General features: G+C 32.9%; 2 protein-coding genes across 3 annotated transcripts in view; one reads left to right on the forward strand and one right to left on the reverse strand.

Annotated features, from left to right (window-relative positions):
- LOC140445313 (uncharacterized) overlaps positions 1–3,666 on the reverse strand; it is a 450,063-nt gene extending 446,397 nt beyond the window's left edge. Inside the window, exon 1 of one of the 2 annotated variants that reach the window (XM_072537281.1) lies at positions 3,586–3,666. The gene's annotated coding sequence lies outside the window, so the exon portion shown is untranslated. The remainder of the gene's footprint in view (positions 1–3,585) is intronic. The other variant, XM_072537283.1, reaches the window with a different exon arrangement.
- Positions 3,667–16,736: 13,070 nt separating this feature from the next.
- Positions 16,737–18,467, forward strand: LOC140445314 (dnaJ homolog subfamily A member 2-like). The gene is made up of 2 exons (XM_072537285.1): positions 16,737–16,895; positions 17,059–18,467. Exons 1-2 carry the CDS (start codon positions 16,827–16,829, stop codon positions 18,202–18,204), a joined length of 1,215 nt encoding a protein of 404 aa, XP_072393386.1. The 5' UTR covers positions 16,737–16,826; the 3' UTR covers positions 18,205–18,467.
- Positions 18,468–21,931: the final 3,464 nt, after the last annotated feature.

Consider the following 21,931-nt stretch of genomic DNA (forward strand, 5'->3'; position numbering starts at 1 on the left):
ACCATCTGAAACAGCAGTCGATAAAGTCAAACAGACAAAGCCAAAAGCTTGTGGATAATAAGATGGCATTGAGTGAAAAATAAAAGTATGAACTTACCTGTCTTAACTTGTTCTGATTTTTCTGGTAACAAATTTGTGATTAACAATTCCTGTTCTGATGTGACAGGTTCCAATGTGTGATCAGCATTTACTTGGTTGTCTGAATCAGTATCTGATAACTCCCTTTCTGATTCTAAAGGTCCCAACGTACAATCAACATGTGGATCATCAATCGCTTGATGATCAGAATCAGTATTTGCTAACTTTAGTTCTGGTGATAATATAGGTTTCCATAACATCTCAGCGTATGTCTCAACTACATCGCTATCTGGGATATCTCTGTCGTTCGATGTAAAAATAGGCACCCCCAATTCTGTTTCTGTTGTGATTCCTATATCTAAATCCACACAATTACAATCAGAGGAGGGACAATCTTGAATTACATCTAATAATACCTTAGAGCTATTATTAATATTTTCTATGATCACATCCTGCAAACCAGAAATGAATAAGAATTAATAACACAATTAATAACACAAACGCGTTTCAAATAGATACCGGGTTAGCGTAATATAAAAATGTATACTAAAACACCTTACAAACAAGTAATTCACAAATAACGGCAGGTAGTAAAAGATTTTTAAAATTTTTGTTAGGGTAGAAACACTTACATACCTCTACACTATTATTAAGGCTCCTATATTCATCAGTTTCTTGTAAAACAAGATTTAACATTATTTTTCCTCTTGAATATCCACTCATTTTTTTCTAAAATCACTCTACTTTACTAAACAATATGTTATAAAACACCGAAAAACACTAAAATAAAGTACACGTGCACGCTAAAAAACGGAAATGAGACTGAATACAATCCAAACGACTGATGCAATACCGCCATAAGTAAAATGTGGCGGCATTGTAGTCGACTAGACTGATATCTCCTTGTGCAATACTGCCGCAATTCATAATGTGGTAGTATTGCAGGTTGTGATTTTAATATTTTTAAAATGTCATAAAGACACTTTATATTATACTGTGGACATTTATTGAATTTTCATTTGTGGCAGTTTTGCAGCACATAAATTGACGTTTTTGTAGATGTTCTAGACCAAAAAACCGAAATTCAATTTTTATCTATTTATTTTAAAATCTACCGAATGGCACTAAACACGACATCATAACTACATGAGGAGAGTAACTTTTAAATCTTAAATAGAAAACCATATTATTATTGCAGATTTGGATTCTATGTGAAAAAGTTAACAAGTTTTAACTATTGTTTTTGATTCGCAATAGATGGCGCTGTAATCAGAGAAAAACAAAAACAGATCAGAAGTCTCCAAATTAATTTTGATGGTGCTGAATATAGTTTTTTACGAATTTATTGCAGAATTTACACTCGGTGTATATATATATAAATATATATATATATATATATATATATATATATATATATATATATATATATATAAGAAATACTGGATATTATTGACTGTCGATATAAACAAACAACACAGTTTATTAGGGCTGCAGTCAGAAGGTTATACTCCTTTGACTTTTGGTCTAGCTTTCGGAATTGTTTTATTCCTTCTTCAAGACACTGTAATTAGAACATAAACTTGTGTGCGCTCACAGAACATGCATTAACGTTAAAACATGAATTTAATTTCGATGATTCCTGTATTTTAGCAAAGGAAAAAAACCATTCAAAACGTGTTTTCTTGGAAATGTGTTTTATAAAATCTAATACGTCTTGTATAAATAAAAAGTCTGACATAGATAAACTGAGCAACATTTATTGTTATTTACCGACAAAACATCAAAAATAAAATAAAGATTTACTTTTACATATACACACCATAATACACCTGCATACAAAACATGTTGCATACCATCAGGACAGGTTTAATATACTACTTCCACTAATATAACATGAAGAACACCTAATTACTTTTGACGTGACAACGTCTTAAATTAGGTTGTGGCTCGGAGTCATTCATGAAAAAGTGTAACGCCCGCTCACGTCTGTTACAGTGAGTCACGGAACGAGAGAGAGGCCCGCCGGACCGGCGAATGCCTTGCGTCTCTCTCCCACTCAAACATGATCGGTCCGCTGCGCGCGCAGCACTAGAGAATTAGGCGCGTTGAATCGGTGCGTGCTTCCGTGCTTGTGTCTCTGTCTTTCTCGAGCGTTCTTGGCGTTCAAGACACATTACAGCAGAAACACTTCCTTTCATTTCATATTTCTCCTATCATCGTCCTATCCTCAACAAAATCACTCAAATAGAAATTAGTTAAGTTTAAGTTTACATGTACAATGTTTTAGTAAACAAAATATATTTCTATAGTTAAAATTTGTGCAATTCTTATTTTCATTCAATTCCTTGTTCCTATTGTGCAATTTAATAATATTCATATCAATAAATATTCTACCGAGAAAAAGACGTTGTCACGTAAAATCTTCGCCCGTAAAACCGACTTTACAGGCAACCGATTTTTTTTAATCATACTATTTTTGTTTTCTGTTTCGGTTCTTTATGGATCAGTTAAAACACACCATTAAAAGATGTCACAAACAAAATTTTTACTATCATAACTAAATTTTAAAATGTATTTTGTTCATTATTTTATATGTGTGTTATTAATGTTGAGTGTCATAGCTTTATATAAATAATCTCAACGACTAGTAAGTTGCACTGACAATTTGTGATATATTGTAAATATTTACGCATTCTTCTAATTACAGTGTCTTGAAGAAGGAATAAAACAATTCCGAAAGCTAGACCAAAAGTCAAAAGAGTGTTTCTGTAACATCCCGGCCAAACCTTCTGACTGCAGCCTTAATAAACTGTGTTGTTTGTATATATATATATAAATATTTTTACTGTGTAGTCGTGTAGAAAAGTCAACGTTGAACAAAAATACATGACACTTAAAAATAATATTGTTTTTTCTTAAGACTCAAAACATAATTTTATAGATAAAATAATAGAATTAAGGACAACAATGTAAACAACTGAATTCAAGTATAATGTGGAAGGAAGAATTTAAGAAAACACGAAAGTTGATCAAAGTTATCCCTTTGTTACACTATTCCAAATTTTTAAATAAAATGACATTTAATTAACATAAACTAACTTTTATAAAAATAGCTTTCTTAAAAACGTTCAATATTTTTGATTGGTAACCAAACCATTTCATAATATTTATTTATGTGGATAGTTGCAACAGGTATATTATTTTAGATTTAAGAGTCGGATGCACGTATATTCTGCTTCTGTTCGACTTTTAATGCTACGTTAACCCGTTAAACGCCCCCCAATTCCCCCCACTTTCCGCGCACTCCAACTGATAACGTTATCACAAGGCTACGTTCAAGAAGTTGCTGCAGCGACAAAGACGTATACAAGTAAGATACCAAAAAAAAGACGATAATTTACGTAGCATATACGTCAATCTATTGTATAATATGCCCCAATAATACAAGAACTATAAATCGTAAGAAATATTGATGCTTCATTAGATTTTAGAAAAAAAATCACTCACCGATTGTTGCGATGTGGTTGGAAACGTTGGTGGGGTGCAGTATAACAACAACACTCGCGGTAAAACAATTGTGACACGTCTTCCAGACCATCCAGGTCTCGATTGAACGTGGCTGCCGATGGCTGGTATCTCCCACCCGCAAGGCTACGGTGAGGTTTCCTTCCTCTGTCTTGCGTTAGATAAGCGATTATATCTTTTTGCAAATCGAAGAATAAGCAACTTCGGCGATAGGGATAGAATGTTTTCGAAAATTGGTAAATGATTTATTTAATGCAACAAACTCCGTAGGATATATAGCAGATAATTTATTTCCATTAATATAATTTCGTTTGAAGACTTATAACAATGTTCTTGAGGTAATTGTATTTTAAAGACATTTAATTCATCAAATAACTGAACATCGGCTTTTCCATCAGCTATCTTTGGCTTTTCCATTGGCTAAAAAATTGACAAGATCTGCACAAGAATTTAGTAAGTTTTCAGTTTATCATAAGAATACAATAAACCCAAAAAGTTGGCCATGTTGTTTAATGTTTAATTAGCAAGAAAAGCCTTTTTCGTGACAATCTTTGATACAGGTATCTAACAGCTGCTTTTGATAAACTTGGTGATAACAATATATAATAAACAAAATACGCAAAATATTAAATGTCATTTTTTACTTATAAACAATATATAGACAATTTAAGACCGCTTTTTGCTTTTAAATACTAAAGGTGAAGACCGGTAGATTATATAAAAAAAGTGACACAATTTTACTGAACAGACGTAGAAAATCCTTGATTGAGAGTTTGTAAAGTTATTTTTGTTAACTTATTGCTTAATTATTGCAAAAATATCTTTAAAAGTTGATTTTTTGACAAATTATTATTAACTTTTCTAAAAATGCACAAAAAACTTTTCGCATGGGAATGAGGACAATATCACAAGTATTCTTCTATAAAATGTATTATAGCATTAGTTAATACGTTTAAAAAGCACCATTTTAAATATTATAAGTTCTAGTTTTGACAAAAAAATTGCGCCATGGTGCGCCAAAGATGAAGGATTTGCACCCTATCGATTTTACTATTTCAAAAAGTGAATTCTTAACTCAAAATGTAGAAAAGTCGAAATATCTCCCATTATAATCAAAGAAAATTGATGTTATTTTTTAAGTTAAGTAATTTGTTTAAAGAATTTAAAATAAATTTTAATTTTGCAAAATTTTATTTTTTTAGGTTAACATTAACGAAAGTACAAGCCGATTGTGATTATAGCCGCAAATGTCAACCATGGAAAAAATATTTTGGTTTGGCCACACAACAATGTTCATTCTCGAGAGGATAGGTAAGGATACTTTATTACGTGGGGATGAGAAAACATTTCTTGTCGGTTAACCTCTTCAGGCTTTAGTTTGAATGTAGGTTAATAATGGAGCACAAAAGCAAACAGTCCCAGAAATCACCGGTGTGTCAGCATTTTCTTCTTCTTTTCCTGGGGTGTTGTGTTAGAGTAACTATCGAGCCATCGAGCCAGGGGTGAAAGATTTGACTGGATTTGATGTTCTTTCCAGTTTGATTGTGTGTGTTTTAGAGCTAGATGCGACAAGACCGGGTCTCTGTCAGAGGAGGAACTTTTTAGGGTGTTTTGTGTGATAGTAGGGGGGCGTTGATGGTTTTGAGAGTAAAGTTCCTGTTGAGAGTTTTTATTCTCTCGATGATAGGGGTGGTGTTTGCCGTTTGATGGATTTCACAGGAGGGGAAGTACCAGCGTTTTCTGCACGTTCTACGCAAAATTCTGCGCTCCGCAGCGATCAGTCTTCTCTTTTGATAACCCTTTAGAAGGCAATATAAGTTTGCCTTATACTCACTAACGGGTCGAATAAATGTTTTATAAGTGTGTGTGAGAGTTTTGGTGTGTGTTTTGCCAAACGTCCCTGCAAGTGGTACTAGGAGACGGGCTTGGTTTCTAAAGTTGCCTTTAGATCAGGTTCCCAATTAAGTGTTTTAGTGAATAGAATACCTAAGTAGGAAGCTGTCGGGCTAGTAATGAGCCTTTCTCCAATCAACTACAGTGGTGTTTGATCAACGCGATTGCGAATGATACCTGTTGAAGATTTTGGGCTGCGAAACACAATAGTTTGTGTTTTTGCAGCGTTTAGCGTGACTCTCCACTTATTGCACCTCTGGTTTGGCAGTGTTGGCATGTTTTTATAATGTATATGTTGTAGGGGAGAGTCGCCTAAAACGGGGACGCCAGGTAATATGGGGCATTCAAAATTTCAATAATAGAGTGGGGAATTGAACACCGAACGACGCGTGGGTGTTCTTAGTTGCCTACTAACCAGTTTGTAGTAAGTAGTCGAGGTGTGAGCTTATGTTTGTTTTGTATACAGTCGATCCAAGAATTTTTGTGATTTGTTTACGACTTCAACCTGCCCTGTTAGTTCGTGTTAGCAAGGTACATTGAAATAGTCAATTTCGGTAAGTAGACCTTTGTTTCCGCTGTCTTTAAGCTACATTTTCACATAATACTCATTTAAAAATCTTAGCATTTTAGCTTCGATATGCAATATTTTTTTAAATAAGTCATAAACAGGTCCAATAGGGACGGTAAGGGTAGCTCAAAACGGGGACGTCCCCATTTTAACCTATGGAATATTTTAATGCCGATTAAGTAGTTTTACTAGGTACCTAGGTAGAACTGCTTTTGACAAATTATTTAAATATAAACATATTATTGAAAAAAGTCTGAGTCTATACAAAAATTACTAGGGTAAGCATTTATGCATTGAATTATCTAAATAATTATGTTTTTTTAAGATTTCAACATGGGTCGTTATACAAGAAAAGGCGACAGACAGAGTTGGTCCAAGGAAAGTATGATGGCCGCCATTCAAGAAGTGTTAGAAGGTAACATGGGTTACAGAAAAGCATCGAAGCTGTACGCTATTCCACAAACTACTTTGGAGCGCATTGAAAAAGAAGCTCGAGAAAAAGGATTGAGTTGGAAAGACGCTGCAGAAAAAAGATTGGGTAGATTTAAGACTGTGTTTTCCGAAGCGCAAGAAAAGGAACTTGTGGATTATATTTTATATTTAGAAGAAAGATTGTTTCGCCTTAGCTTAACAGATTTAAGAAAACTAACTTTCGATTTAGCCGTTAAAAATCACATTCCACACGTGTTTAATGAAGATAAGAAAATGGCTGGTAAACATTGGCTTTATGGCTTTCTAAGGCGGCACCCACAATTAGCATTACGTAATCCTGAAAACTTCACTGGCAAGAGCAAAAGGTTTTAATCGAGCAGCAATAAAGAAATTTTTTGATTTGCTTGAATCTTTATATACGCAACACAATTTATCACCCAATGATATCTACAACGTAGATGAGACCGGCATTATGACTGTACCTAACAAGCCTTCCAGAATCCTTGCTCTGCGTGGCAAAAAGCAAGTGGGTTGTTTGTCCTCAGCAGAACGAGGTGTACTGGTGACCTTAGAAACCTGTATGAATGCTGCAGGGAATTTTATGCCAGGGATGTTTGTATTTCCCCGTAAGAAAGCAAATCCGCTCTTAATGGATGGTGCCCCACCAGGGTTATCTGCAGTGTATTATGAGACTGGTTGGATTACCAAAGAAAACTTTATTGTATGGTTTAAAAAATTTATTGAGTTTTCTAATCCGGGACCTCAAAAACCAGTGCTGCTTATTCTTGATGGTCACAGTTCCCATACCAAAAGTTTAGAACTCCTTCATCTTGCTCGGGAAAATAACGTTATATTATTATGTTTTCCACCACAAACTACACATCGATTATAACAGCTTGATGTCTCATTTATGGCAGCACTTAGTACATTTTATGCACAAGAGGTTAAAAAATCGCTGCTTAATCACCCTGGCTTGAAAAAACAGGAATATATCCTTTCAATAGAGATGTATTCCCTGATTACCTGTTTGTCCCGACAGATACCACAGAACAACCAAACCACAATTCTGAGCAGCAGATATCATGCGCCACTACTACCAACACCACAAACAATAGAACAGAACATTCTACTTTTTCAAGTGCAACTATGTCTTCTAACGACGCTTCTCCTGAGCCTTATAAAGAAACTTCTCCTGAGCCCTCTACTTCAACAGGTGGGTCTACGTCACCCAAATTAGCTTTTCTGCTTTCACCAAAAATTTCGATGCCCCCACCCCAAGAAAAGGAGCGTGTAAAAAGAAATAGTAACAAGGGGAAAGGTAAAACTGTCATATTAACATCCTCACCATACAAGGCTAAACTAGAGGCCGAAGAACAGGAGTGCCAAGAGAAAAAAGAAGGTAAACACAAAAAAGACCTTTTCAACAAAAATAAAAAATCTGCGACTTCCAGTGATAATCTATTTAAGAAAAGAAAGACTAGAGAACCAGTCCTGCTACTGCCCAAGAAAATGAAACAAAACAATGGTTTGTCTATCTAAAATAAGCGTAAAAATAAAAAGTGTCAGGCTGAAGATTCTGATACGTCCTTTAATGAAGACGAAGATGCTTGCATTTTTTGCAACGAGATGTATAGAAACTCTTTCGGCCAGGAAGGTTGGATTCGGTGCTGCAAATATGGTGGCTGGGCACATGAAGCTTGTTCAAGCTGTGAAGATGATGATGACACTTTTATATGCGATTTTTGTTTCTAGTTTGATTTTTATTTTTTAATACTGTTCATACTGAACCTACTGTATAATAATGTTTAATACTTCATTACATGTTTAATTAAAAAATAACCTAATATTTCCATGTACCCCATTTACCCACCCTTTTTTGAAAAACGAGGTATTTGCACATTTTCAAAAATGTCTATTTCTGTCCCTACGTAATTTTTGTTAAATACTTAATATCTGTTTTCTGGTACCTGAAGACACACTTTAACTACATAATTGTGTAAAATATTTTATTTATTACAAATTTTCATTTTATGTCACAAAATGTGATGGGGTCCCCATTTTGGGCAACTCTCCCCTATGCTTCAAATATAAAGAGAGAAAACTTTTAAAAAGTACATTTTGATTATATTATTTTATGAATTCTGCAATTTTTAATTTATATAAAACAATAATGAGTAAATATTTGTTTCGTTCGAGATTAATTGCACATTGCACATGCACTTATAAGAAAAATAAAAAATGATTACTGGGAACGCTTTTCGGAAGAAATGGAACATAATTTTTACGTTTTGTAAAAGGAAATATGGCGCTTTATAAGAGGTCAAAGAACGGAGGTAAAGTAACTTATAGAACCAAAACACATAGAAAAGAATACGTGGATTGATTACCTAAAAAAGCTATATTAAGATTGACCCTAAATAACTATTTAAATGTTCTTATCTTCCATTGCATAAAATGCTGTACATATTGCATCTTTCTGCATTTTCATCAGTCTTTCAGAGCACCAGCTACGACACTCACACCTGGACCCTTGTTTCTTTGCTGCAATAGTTTTACCACTACTAGTTGTCTATTATTTTCCAGAATTTCTTTGCAATGTTCCAATATTTCTTTTCCAAGTTTGGGAAGTGCACTTGCGTTTCTTACTATTTTCTTCTAAGCGCCTTTCTGCAGTTTCATCTACGATAAAACATATATAAATGCGGCGCATAGATATAAAACTAAACTAGATAACTTACCTTCATCAGTTGTGCTGCAGTTACATGCTTTGGAATACATCCCCGATTTAAACCTGAACCACTAGCTTTGTTCGTCTTATCTGCAATTACATTTTTATATGAGCATTATTTTGTATTTTTAAAATTTATAAAATTACCTTCTTTGTTATCGTTGTTTAAATTATACGTTTTGCTTCTTTTGTTGCCACTTTCTTCTTCACTTCTTCAACTACATAATGTGGATCAGCATCACTATTATCGGAATCATGATATGGATCACTTTCACCAGAAAACTCAGTAAAACTAACCATTTTCGCGGAGCGATACCGTCATGTGAATCACATGGCCGGTTATTGCTCTCAATATCATCGATCCTAAGGACTACGCTATTACTATTTTTGGTGCAATAACCGTCCACGTTATTCTACATTGAGTTCCTTTGGAAAAAATGGGTTTAAAATGGTCTTTGACCGGTTTTTGCACCAAACCCTTCAATTGAGCTTGTTCGTATGATTTTTAGATGTCAAATCTCTGACGACTGGACTACTATTATTATTATTTTTATTTATTTATTAATGAGATACCACCCAATTTAATATATACACAAAGTATTACAAGTATTATCTAGTGATACAATAATTATAAAGATATAGTAAATATGTATGAAAAGAATTGGCGATGCAGCTATATAGAAAAAAAAAATATTAAAATTATATAAAGCACATAGCAAATATAAATCACATAAAAGTACAAATTTTTTTTTAAACACATTCTACAGACATTTTCCGAAGCGCACAGCAACAAATCAAAGTCTATTCTATTTCCATTTAGAATGATTCTACTCAGTGAAGAATGCCTACCAAAGTTAGAGCGATGAAATTTAATTGCAAAATTATGAGATGTTCTAGTAACTCTAGAAGGAACATTAAAGTCAATTAGAGACAGTAGATTATTGCAATTAATTTTTGAATTCAGTAGTTTATGAAGAAACAAAACATCAGCATACATCCGTCTGGAAGATAGCCTAGGAAGGTTTAATGTATTTCTAATTTCTGAGTAGGAATCGTCGCTTAAAGGTTTGTGTAATTTAAAACTTAAGTACCTAATTAATTTATTTTGGACTTTTTCAAGCTTGGCTATATGGACTTCATAAGTGGGTGACCAAACGAGTGAGCAATACTCAAGAACAGATCTAACTAGGGAAATGTAAATCAGTCTGATGGAATTAATGTTATGCAAACATCTAGAGGTTCTAATAATGAAGCCTAACATTTTAAATGCCTGGTTATTCACATAATCAAAATGAGCGCAAAAATTTAGTTTGGAATCTAATTGAACACCTAGATATCTTACAGTTGAGACAGCCTTCAGTGGTTCTTCAGCTAATTTGTAATTATAAGAGAGGTTGTTAATTCTTTTACAGAAACTAATAAAGTGACATTTTCCAACATTAATGCCCATTTGGTTCCAATTGCACCATGCAAATCATCATCAGCAAATAGCAAAAATTTAGAGTTAATTTGAGATTTAATGTCATTAACAAATATATTAAAAAGGAAAGGCCCTAAGTGGCTTCCTTGTGGAACACCAGATGTTACGGAGATCTCACTAGATTGAAAGTGTTTAATTTTAACAAGTTGTATTCTGTTAGTTAGGTAACTACATAACCAGTTATACAGATTGCCTGTAAATCCAATAGTTTTAAGCTTGTTACACAACAAGTTGATTCACAGTGTCAAATGCTTTGGAGAAATCTGTATAAATAGCATCCACCTGTAGTCTTCTTTCCAAAGCATCAGATATGTATTGCGTGAAAAGTAAAAGATTTGTCGAAGTTGATCTACCTGAAAGAAAACCATGTTGCTCTTCAATTAGTACATTGCATAAAGGTGTTTTAATAGAGTCACATATTATACTCTCTAGTATTTTAGGAATAGAAGAAAGAATGCTTATTGGTCTGTAGTTAGCTATGTTACTCCTGTCACCTGATTTATGAATAGGAACAATAAAACTAGATTTCCACAAACTTGGACAAATACCTGAATCAAGTGAATGAGAAAACAGAAAATATAACAGTATAACAGTAGTATATATAATAATATATACTATTAGAAAGATATATCTATATTAAATAAAAGAGCTAGGTGATACTTATAATAAGACAATAGAACGGAAGAAAGAAAACGTTGAAGACTAAATAGATAAGTTAAGCGAAACAGACAAAACAAGCACATACCAGGCTGGTATCATAAGTGGTAAATAGACAATTCATTAGATTTGTACCCTGAGACAATTTCTAAAACACTTAATTAGTATTTTATAGTCCATCTAATTTACTTACCGTTGCACGTCGTTATCATTGACAGAGACCGAAGTTGACATAGTTGCCAAAGTATAAAAAATCCTGAATCCATTATTATATTATTCTATCTATAACTGTTCAAAATAATGAATCAAAGAAGCTACCATCTCTTTACAACGACTATTTAAATTCTTACGTGACATTTTTGAAATAAAACACTAATTTTGTTCTAAAAAGAACAGATTTTATTAAATATATATTATAGGCAAAAATATAAAACAAGAGGTTTTCACTTTAAAATTCAAAATAATAAAGTACAAAAAGTGTCAACACCGCAACTGTCAAATAAGTGTTACCAATTTATGCCAAAATATCACCTTCGTTCGAATACAGTTACAGTGTACTCCGAACAAATGTTCTTCATAAAAACGCTTTATAATGCATTTATACAAATTAAATGAAACATATTATTGTATATTTCTTTAAGTTAATATTAATAGAAAGCTTTAAATATTATTTTTACGCGTATATAATAAAATATGTCTAGTGGCTGTAATGCCAGTGTACACGGCAAAGTGATTCTAAAAAAGAACACACCTACCGCCTAAATATTTCGTGTTGGTATTATGTGACCTTACAGGCTATGACGCGGATGACGTGCAACGGTTAGTAAATTAGATGAAGTATAAAAGTATTGTTTATTCCTAAAAATATAATTTAGATGCGTACCGACCAGAATCATAAAAATATTTTGCATTATTCTTAAAACTATTTTACGTAAAAAAATCTTCCCTGTATCTATTTTCTTAATTTGTCGGTTGACCCGATTTTGTGGATTGCGTCATATAAAGATATCTTTACGATTGCAATATGTTCGTATATAATGCATGTGGTTCTTCTGGATGCAGCGAATGGATGTTTATCTTTTTATGTAAGATCATAACAGAATTTGATAAGAGACCTAAGCTGTATTATCAACTACTAAAATGAGAACTAAATAATATTCAATAGCATATTATTCATCGCTTTTACGAGGTGTGGCTATGAAATAACGAGACTGATGATGTTATTCAGTTATTTTTAAACTTTACTTGCTTAGTTATTTGTACCTTAATGTACACCCACTTTTATTTCTACAATATTTCAGTTTTAAAAGCGCGTAAGCGTCTTTGTAACCAATGCCAATTTTTGTTTCAAAGTGTTCCTTCGATTGTGTTATTTATATTTCATATCTGAATCACGTCCTCAAATCTTCTGACAATATTCCACCGATTTAATGACCTTATCATGGCAATAGCGTTGTCAATTACGTGCATTATTGATTTAAGACCGTGCAAATAAGTGCTCAAGATATTCGCCACAATCGCCCCTGTGCTTTTCTGAACATCCCCAACTTTTTAAGTTTGCAATCCCTCTTTTATATCTGCAGAATCAGCAGGTAAAGTTTAAATCAAAAGCGGAAGTGGTAGTATCAATTGAAGCCGTTGAATTGATGAAACTTCTACGAGATTTTAATGTTAATAAATGTTTAATCTGACCAAATATGAGTTGACATGGTCATTCTTTTACCTCTTTTTCCAACCTGATGGAACTTTGTCTTATCCCCACCAATTGCTGGGGGAAAGCTTATTGAATTCCTTTCCCTAGCGGGTACAGTACCAAGTATTTTAGAACCATGGACTGTTAACGAGATTCCTTCAATATACGTAAACAGACTTCAGAGTGATGGTTCCTTATGTGTTTGGTTTTACGGGATTATACTTAGCGGGAAATAAAGCGTAATAAAAATCGATACTACACATTTAATAACTAGAGAATATTTACAAAACATACAGAATATTTATATAGTGTTTTTGGGCGCGCGAATAGAGGCGCGCGACTTTTTCACTGCATTTTTGAGAGGAAGAGATCGTTACCGTACCGAGACCGCACACACCCGCACAATCGGCGGGTGTGTGCAATTTTTACCTAAAAGTGTCAACAGGCTGGCGTCAGTTTTAACCCAAGGTCCTTATAAGGTATTTATGACACAAATACCCTGCAGGCAAGAAGTACATTCTGTCGCATAAGATCCAAGCCAATATTTGCAAAAACGAAAAATAAACTAATTTTTATATAACTTGTTGTTTTTACAACACAATCTCAGAACAAGAAGAACCACTTTTCTCCTGATGTTTGGAGGAGCAACTTCTATTATAGGAAATATCTTCTGTACTGGAGTAGCTTTCAAACAATCAGGTATTAGATAAGTCTCATTTATAGCATGATAAACGTGGTAAATATGAGCAGACGGGGTTCAAACCGGAGATGTTTACTTTGCTATAAAGAAACTCAAAGCCAGGGCTAAGGTTTTAGTCACGCTTAGCTGAGCTCCCAACCGGCTTCATTTAGCTTACGAATAATCGCCATCGCCAGGTTATATTCAACTTTTCGTTACATGGGTTACTTGGGTTTTAAAAGGTTTAATCTTGCCGAAATATTGTAGTATGTTGCCAGCTCTCCTAGTTGATCCAGGAATTTACTTTTAACTTCTTTAAAATGTGCAACCAATGCCGTATCATGAACATGAATAAAACCACCTCAAAATACCCAAAATATCTACCATACAAACCATCCAGTTAATACATCTCATGAAGGAGCAGTAGTTATAATTCATAGCAGTATAAAACACTATGAATAATTAGAAGGTTGCCATAAATAATACCTACAAGCAACCAGTGTAGCAATAGAAAGTAGAACAGGCACATTGATTCCATAGGCAGTATATTGCCCACCTAAACACAACAACAAGACACAAAACATGACAAAGGTTATGAAATCCAAATTGCTAGGGACAACCAAACTGTTGAAATGTAAAGAAAAATTAATTTAGAATGGGCCGGGTTTGGAGCTCAAAGACGAATGGAACGCTCGCTACTTGAGCTGACTCTCAGAGACAGAGTTAGAAACGAAGAAATAAGAAGAAGCACGAGCGTCACAGATATCATAGAGCTCATAGCATGGCTTAAGTGGAACTGGCCGTGCCATGTGGCCAGAATGAATGTGGAAAAATATCAACGTGGAGACCTCGAGCTGACAGAAAAAGCAGAGGTAGACCACCTACAGGATGGACCGACGACATCCAAAGAATCTCTGAGAATTGGCTGCAGGAAGCTCAAGACTGACAAAAAACTAAAAGAAATTAGGGGAGGGCTATATTCAACTTTTTACGCAGAAGGATGGGTGATGATGATTGATGAAAAATACAACAACAAAAAAGAATACATAATAACACTAAGAAACAAATTTATAAGTGGAGGTGATTAAAATGCCAAAAACACACATTAAAGATCTCGATTTACAAACACTAAGGGCAGAGAATTATTGACCACAATTACAGGTAACAATTTAAACATCAAAGCAACAGGAGAACCTACTTACTGGCTGTCCGATTCGGCGAAAATACCAGACGCTATCGACTTCTTATTAGTAAAATGTATTAACTCAAATTGCCTAAAAGTTGAAAGCTGTTAAGATTTTCATCAGATCATTATCTTATAATATTAACGATACAGGCAAAAGAAGCAGAAGAACTGGCACGCAACTCCCAATCTTAGTGACAATAAATCCAAAAGTGATAATCCAATTATTTTAAAGGAAAGATCATAGAGAAACGAAGACTTCATAAACGTCAAAACCATAGAACTGAAATCAATAAAAGGAATTACAACAGAGCAAATCAGACATGTACAAAAGCACCTAGAAAAACAAACACCTACGGAAACAACAGATTATTCTCTATGGCGTGCTACAGTAAAAATGAAAAGACCAATACAGCAAATACCTTCGTTTAGAGACTCTGAGGGAATTTGTAAATTTTTAATTTTAGTACAAACTTTGAAGCTTTAATGGCTAACATAACAGATAGTGAGTCGAATACTATTTACGAGATGTATTCTGATGCTTCATATATTGCTATAGCTTCAGCACTAAGAAATGAAAAATTAGGATTTAGTTAACAAAGTTTTTCTGCGTTAGTAGGTACTTTGGTTGTAACGTATTAATTGGTTGTAGGCACGAATAAAAATGTTCAATGTTTAGATTATCCTCCGATTTAAAGTCATAATCAAAATTTGACAGGCTTCTTACAAAGTGGAGGTAAGTTCTTGAGTCTCCAATATCGATTATAAAAGAAAATCTATAGTTAAAATATATTCTTCATTCAGAGTAACTGATATTTGAGTAGAGACTAGAGTTACGATATCGTATATTAATAACAAACTTTTACCTGAGGCATTCTCTTCTATAATTCAAGGGATTTTCTAGTGCTTCTACTTGTAGAGCATTAATAGACGTCGATGAAAGCAACGAAGTTTCCACTTCTGCACCCCACCATGTTTTTGTAATTGATTTCAGTAAATTTAGGCCCTTCTTACATCTATCCAACATAAACTAAACGTGAAGTTTCCAAGTTAATTTGCGATCAAGAATCATTACCAAATAAGTATTTAATTGTAGAATTGAAATTAAAATCATACCCATTAAATTTTATGTGATTTAGTTTTAGGATATTGGGTTGAGTAAAAATACTAATAATACTTGATTTTTTTTTACTTGATTTTACTTGAAGCAATTTCAAACTCATTTTGTTTAAACCAATTTTTGGATTTATCATGTATTTCTTCTTAAGTTTACATACAATTATCGTATTTTACAAGAAACTAAGCAGATCATTATTGGTAATAATAGTCAGGAGTACCTGCGGCATACACAAATAACGTCCAAAATAATTTAAAATGCGTTAATAACAATAAAAAAAAGATTATTTGTTTAAAATCTTCCGAACTACGGCACTAGTTATACACGTTATACAAAATATTATATGATAATAATTAGGCAATCCCACAAATAACCGTTTACAATGAATTTAGCGAGAATGTACATCCTAAAAATGCAACATTGAAGTATAAAGTATAAAAAAGCGACCAAAAAAGCACAGTTTAACAAAAAGTATCATGCAAAAAGTGTTCGATATGCCTCCTTGTAGTTATACTCCCACCAATTGTTTGGTGTAGTAACAATTGCCTATCTAACAGAAATATAATTTGTTATTAAAAAAAATATTGTTTACTAAATGTATTTATATGTGAGTACTGTGTACCATTATACTTTAAATGTGAGTACTGTGTTTATATTTTTTATTTATAGAAAACATCATTATTTTTGTTTCTTTTAGTGACAATGCTGTCATTGCAGATTTTGTAGTGGTAGTGCTTATATGAATTTTACGCATGCTCCATTGTGGTAGATCTTTTATTCCTTGTTTAGAAAGATGGCAGACAACACACTTTATGATATTTTAGGTGTGCCCAGAAATGCAGTACCTAATGAAATTAAAAAGGTAAGTCAATGATTTACAATAATATTTCTGAGTCTACATTGTACGAATAAATTGTGTCGTCAGCCGATGGTGTGCAGGTTTCATGGCGAAACTTACACGCCAAGGACGGCAACCGACGTACTGTACTATGGTCACATTTTGACGTCGTGATTTTCTTTTGCAGCAATATAGGAAGCTAGCGAAAGAATTTCATCCTGACAAAAATCCAGCTGCCGGCGACAAATTTAAAGAAATAAGCTATGCATATGAAGTCTTGTCAGATCCAAAAAAGAGGTCCCTGTATGACAGAGTGGGTCTTAAAGGTATGCAAGAGGGTGCTCACGATGGATTTGGTGGAGATGATTTACTTTCACACTTATTCGGCGGTGGTTTATTTGGAGGCTTTGGTGGGGGAGGACCGCGAAGGAGGCTTAGAGGTGAAGACACAGTGCATCCTTTAAAAGTATCTCTGGAAGACATGTATAATGGAAAAACATCAAAACTACAATTAAGTAAGAATGTGATCTGTAATACTTGCAGCGGAAAAGGTAGTAAAAGCGGAAACACTGAGAAGTGTAACACTTGTAATGGTTGTGGATTAAAAGTAACATATAGACAAGTTGTTCCAGGAATGGCACAACAAACCCAAACACGTTGTCCAGACTGTCATGGTGAGGGTGAAATAATCAAGGAAAAAGATAGATGCACTAGTTGCAAGGGCAAAAAAGTATGTAATGAGACTAAAATACTAGAAGTTCATGTTGATAAGGGCATGAAAGAAAACCAAAAAATCTTCTTCAGAGGTGAAGGTGACCAACAGCCAGATGTAGAACCTGGAGATGTAGTGATTATTTTACAGCAGAAACCCCATGAAAGATTCCAAAGAAATGGTGATGATCTACATGTTAAACATAGTATTTCCTTAACAGAAGCACTTTGTGGCTTTTCCTTTGTAATTCATCATCTAGATGGAAGAGATATTCTTGTAAAACAACCTCCAGGAGAAGTTATTAAACCAGGTGGTGTAAAGTGTGTAAGAGGTGAAGGTATGCCCCATTACAAAAACCCATTTGAAAAAGGTAACATGTATATATCATTTGATGTTAAGTTTCCTGAAAATCATTTCACTAGTGAGAATAATCTAAAAGCATTAGAAACTCTTTTACCCCCTAGATCTTTATTCACAATGCCTATAGGAGAACATGTAGAAGAAGTCGATTTACAAGAAGTGGATCCAACAGATAAAGGTCATTCCTCTCGAGGTGAAGCTTACGCAAGTGATGATGAAGAACAAACACATGGGCCAGGTTTACAATGTGCACATCAATAGAATATTACTTTTTAGTTATTGCAAATCTGTATGTTGTTCTGCGCTTCTTTCTGACAAAGGATCTTGTATTTTGAAATTGATTCCGTAGAAAAATGAGTTTTCATTTAACATTATTTTGTATTTTACATAACTATGGCAACTTCAGACTGTAGTGTAGAAGGTACTGTTATTGTTTTTCATCATTTGCTCTTATTTATTGCATTGTATACTTCTGTTACTCATATTTCTACATAGATGAAATAATACAAATTATTTTAACATAACTTTGTTCTTATTTTAACATGTGAATTCTACAGGAATTCTGCAACATACATTTTTTACCAGAAGCTCAGTATCTAGGGTTTTTGGAGATTTAATACTATTGAAATTGACAATTTTATTTTAAGATTTAAGATTTTAAAATATTGAAAGTATCAAACTATCAGTTGAAGTTGAAATTAACAAAAAGAACAGCTTGTAATTAAATATTTATTATACAGGTAATATATTCATGCAGGAACTAAATAACTAATAAATGGTCAGTTAAAAATGTTTTTATTCCTGACATGACCTTCACTTTTTCAAATATCATTCAAAGTACTTTCTTTTTTTACTATTAACATTATCATTGCTCTAAACAATCAAGTACCTTATATTTTAAAGAATATTTGTATATCTAATCATTACTCACCTGATAATTCTATAAAATATTTTTTTAATGGGGTATCATGTCTAGCTCTGGCTCTGTTGCCTACATTGTACACTGTAGGTCCAAGAAATAGCAAAGTATCCTGCTATAACTTTTAAGCTGCTTCTAGGGTGTTAAGAGAGAATATTATCAACAAAAGGTTGAACACTTTTATTCTTATTATGTGTAGTATAATTTGGTTATTTTTGATACTTAAATGTTAATTAATTTATGCAGTTAACTGCTCATACATAACCACAGTTATGTAGATCTTTTTCTCTATATATCTTTATGTAGCACAGATCTTTATTTATATAGCTTTTTCAATAGATATTTAAAAAAAATTTAGATGCCATATAAAGAAACAAATGGCTCTTTTTGCAAGTTACTAAAGATAGATAAGTTACTTCTAAATAAAACATGTGATAATGTATTCGAATATTTTACAAAATAATGTATCAGCTTTAAACACATTTATAGACATATACTGTGATATTGGCATGAAATGTATGTTGTAGTACTTAAATTATGTGAAACACCTCTTTATTTTTGTATTATTTTGAAAAATTATGACACTAGATAAGCAGCGTAAATTTTTAATCCACTAAGTGTTTTTAAATCAATTTTGATCAATGAGATTGTTTATTTCTTATCAGAAATGCCTTTTTATCAACATTTGAGATTATCCATAATGTATAGAATATAATTTGTCTGGTTTAGCTCCAAAATTTGAGGTATTCTCAATTTCCAACTACCTACTTAATTTTATAGAATAATTAGCCACTGCTTATTTTTCATTATAAGTTATGCATCTTATCAGTATTAACTGATTTTGATTTATGACAAATACTCATTGTATTTTTGTTATGTTCTACAATCTTCTCATTTTCTCCTTGAGTCCGAAGCTAGATGGATTGTTTTCTGATTGGGCCGTTTAATATCATCTCTTTGAACATAAAATGATCTACAAAAGTTTGAAAACCCATGTCATTTATTACCTTATCGTAATGTTTAAATAACGATTTTATGATTTCCTTGAAAATAAATGCCAATTTGTTCGATTGTGCATGTTTATTAAACCATCTCAGGATATTAATTTAAAATATAGATCAATAAATAATGGTTCCTGTACAAATGATATACCTCATTAATTCCCTTTTTGATTTAAGAGACATACTTTTTGAATTGAAATTTACCCAAGCTTGCCTTCTTGATTATTCAAGTGTGATTGTGTACTTGAGCTATAAAACATTATGACAGAAACTCATTTTGAGAATTTTTTTATTTATTTTGATTTGTTTGTAAATAATGGTGATGTGGACAGTATTTTTCATTTTCTCATTACCTGAGATAAATGTAATTTAAAATAGACATGTTTTAACAATAAACCAAACAGTTTCATGTGAACTGCATGTGTTTTTTTAATCAAAAGAAGAACTTGGCTAATTCAGCAATTAATAGCTCATATGGAATGTTTAAGTACTATTATAATGAATTTATCTTTGATCACTAATCTCGTGGAAGGGGATTAGCTTTATTTCATGTGGAATTCAGTTTCCGTAATTATACAGTGGGTGATCAAATTATTAAAACCACCCCATACTACCTTTACACTATCTCAAAGTAAATGTTATACTCCTTGCCCATGTGTACAGTTGGACCCAGTGAATAAAACTCATACTTATGAATTACATTCTGATTTTATTTTTTATTAGTTCACAAAACATAATTCATTAAAATTATTTATTTATTTATACCATGAAAGTACAAATGTCACTTATAAAAAATACTAAATATACAATTACAGACCCTGAACAAAGGCTATGTGGGTCAAATTAGAAAAAAATATACACAAACACTAATATAATTACTTAAAATTTTTAATAAGATGAGGTTCAACTGTGCAAACAATTTGTATATGGTGTACAGATATTATCATTATTGATATTTATTTAACAGGAAGAAAACTTAAACTTAAATAAAAAAAAGGAAACAAAAAAAAATGTCAGTGTGAGGATTCTCATAAATTAAATTTTTTAATTTTCGTTTCAAGGCATTAATGTTCATTGCCTTCACTATGTCAGGGATGGGGTTGTAGTACTTTATTCCTTCTACCACAATGCTTCATTGTCCTGCAGTTGTGTTCATTGCTGTAGCTCTAAGGTGGAATCCTTGATGAGTGGTAGTTGTTTACATATTGAGAGTGAAATTTCTCCATTTGATGTTGGTATACAATCAAACATACATGGGAGTTAAATAGGTGACATGGCTATGTATTAAACTGTAATGTATGTATTTTTCCTATATTTAATTTCTGCATAATTTGCTGCTCTTCCAAGAACCCCTATTACAGGTGAGATTTTTTTGCATAAATGTTGTATGTGATACTTCCATGTAAGTCTATGGTCAATGTACAGTCCCAAATATTTAATACATTCCACTTTTTGTAAAGGCCTTGAGTCAAGTACTATTTTTATTTTTTGCCACTCTTCTCTCCTTTTTATCACCATATAACTTGATTTATCTGCATTAAGGCTAAGTTTATAATGATCTAACCATCTGTAAGTCAAATTCATTTTTTGCCTCATTGGGGTTTTTACTGAAGTATCTAATGCAGGTATGATCGGCATACATTTGTAGTGTACCTTTTAATGGCAATGTTAAAACTGAATTAGCATAAAAGGAACAGCGTCGGACCAAGTATCAAGCCTTGAGGAACTTCACATTCAATATTGGACAATTGACTATTCATCCTATTAACAAAGGTAAGTTGTGTTCTTCCTGATAGGTAATCATTAAACCACTTCAACACTATGCCTAAAGTTTCCAATACATATATCAACTGTATCAAAGACTTTCTTTAAGTCAAGCGATACAAATATACAAGATTGGCCTTTATCAATAATATTTGTTGTATGATAAGCTGTTGCTGTTTTGATGCTACCCTGTCTAAATCCATATTCGCCTTTATATAAGACATTTTCATTACCTAAATGGTGCATGATTCTATTATTTACACATGTTTCCAGAATCGTGGATAAAGCCGGTGGAAATTTTTGA

The sequence above is a fragment of the Diabrotica undecimpunctata genome, chromosome 7 (genome assembly GCF_040954645.1).
Source record: "Diabrotica undecimpunctata isolate CICGRU chromosome 7, icDiaUnde3, whole genome shotgun sequence".
NCBI lineage: Eukaryota > Metazoa > Arthropoda > Insecta > Coleoptera > Chrysomelidae > Diabrotica > Diabrotica undecimpunctata.

Bases quoted from the DNA above. Each gene is read 5' to 3' on its own strand.
- LOC140445314 (XM_072537285.1), top strand. From the start codon at position 16,827: ATGGCAGACAACACACTTTATGATATTTTAGGTGTGCCCAGAAATGCA. The intron at 16,896-17,058 runs GTAAGTCAATGA...TTTCTTTTGCAG, and splicing joins TACCTAATGAAATTAAAAAG to CAATATAGGAAGCTAGCGAA.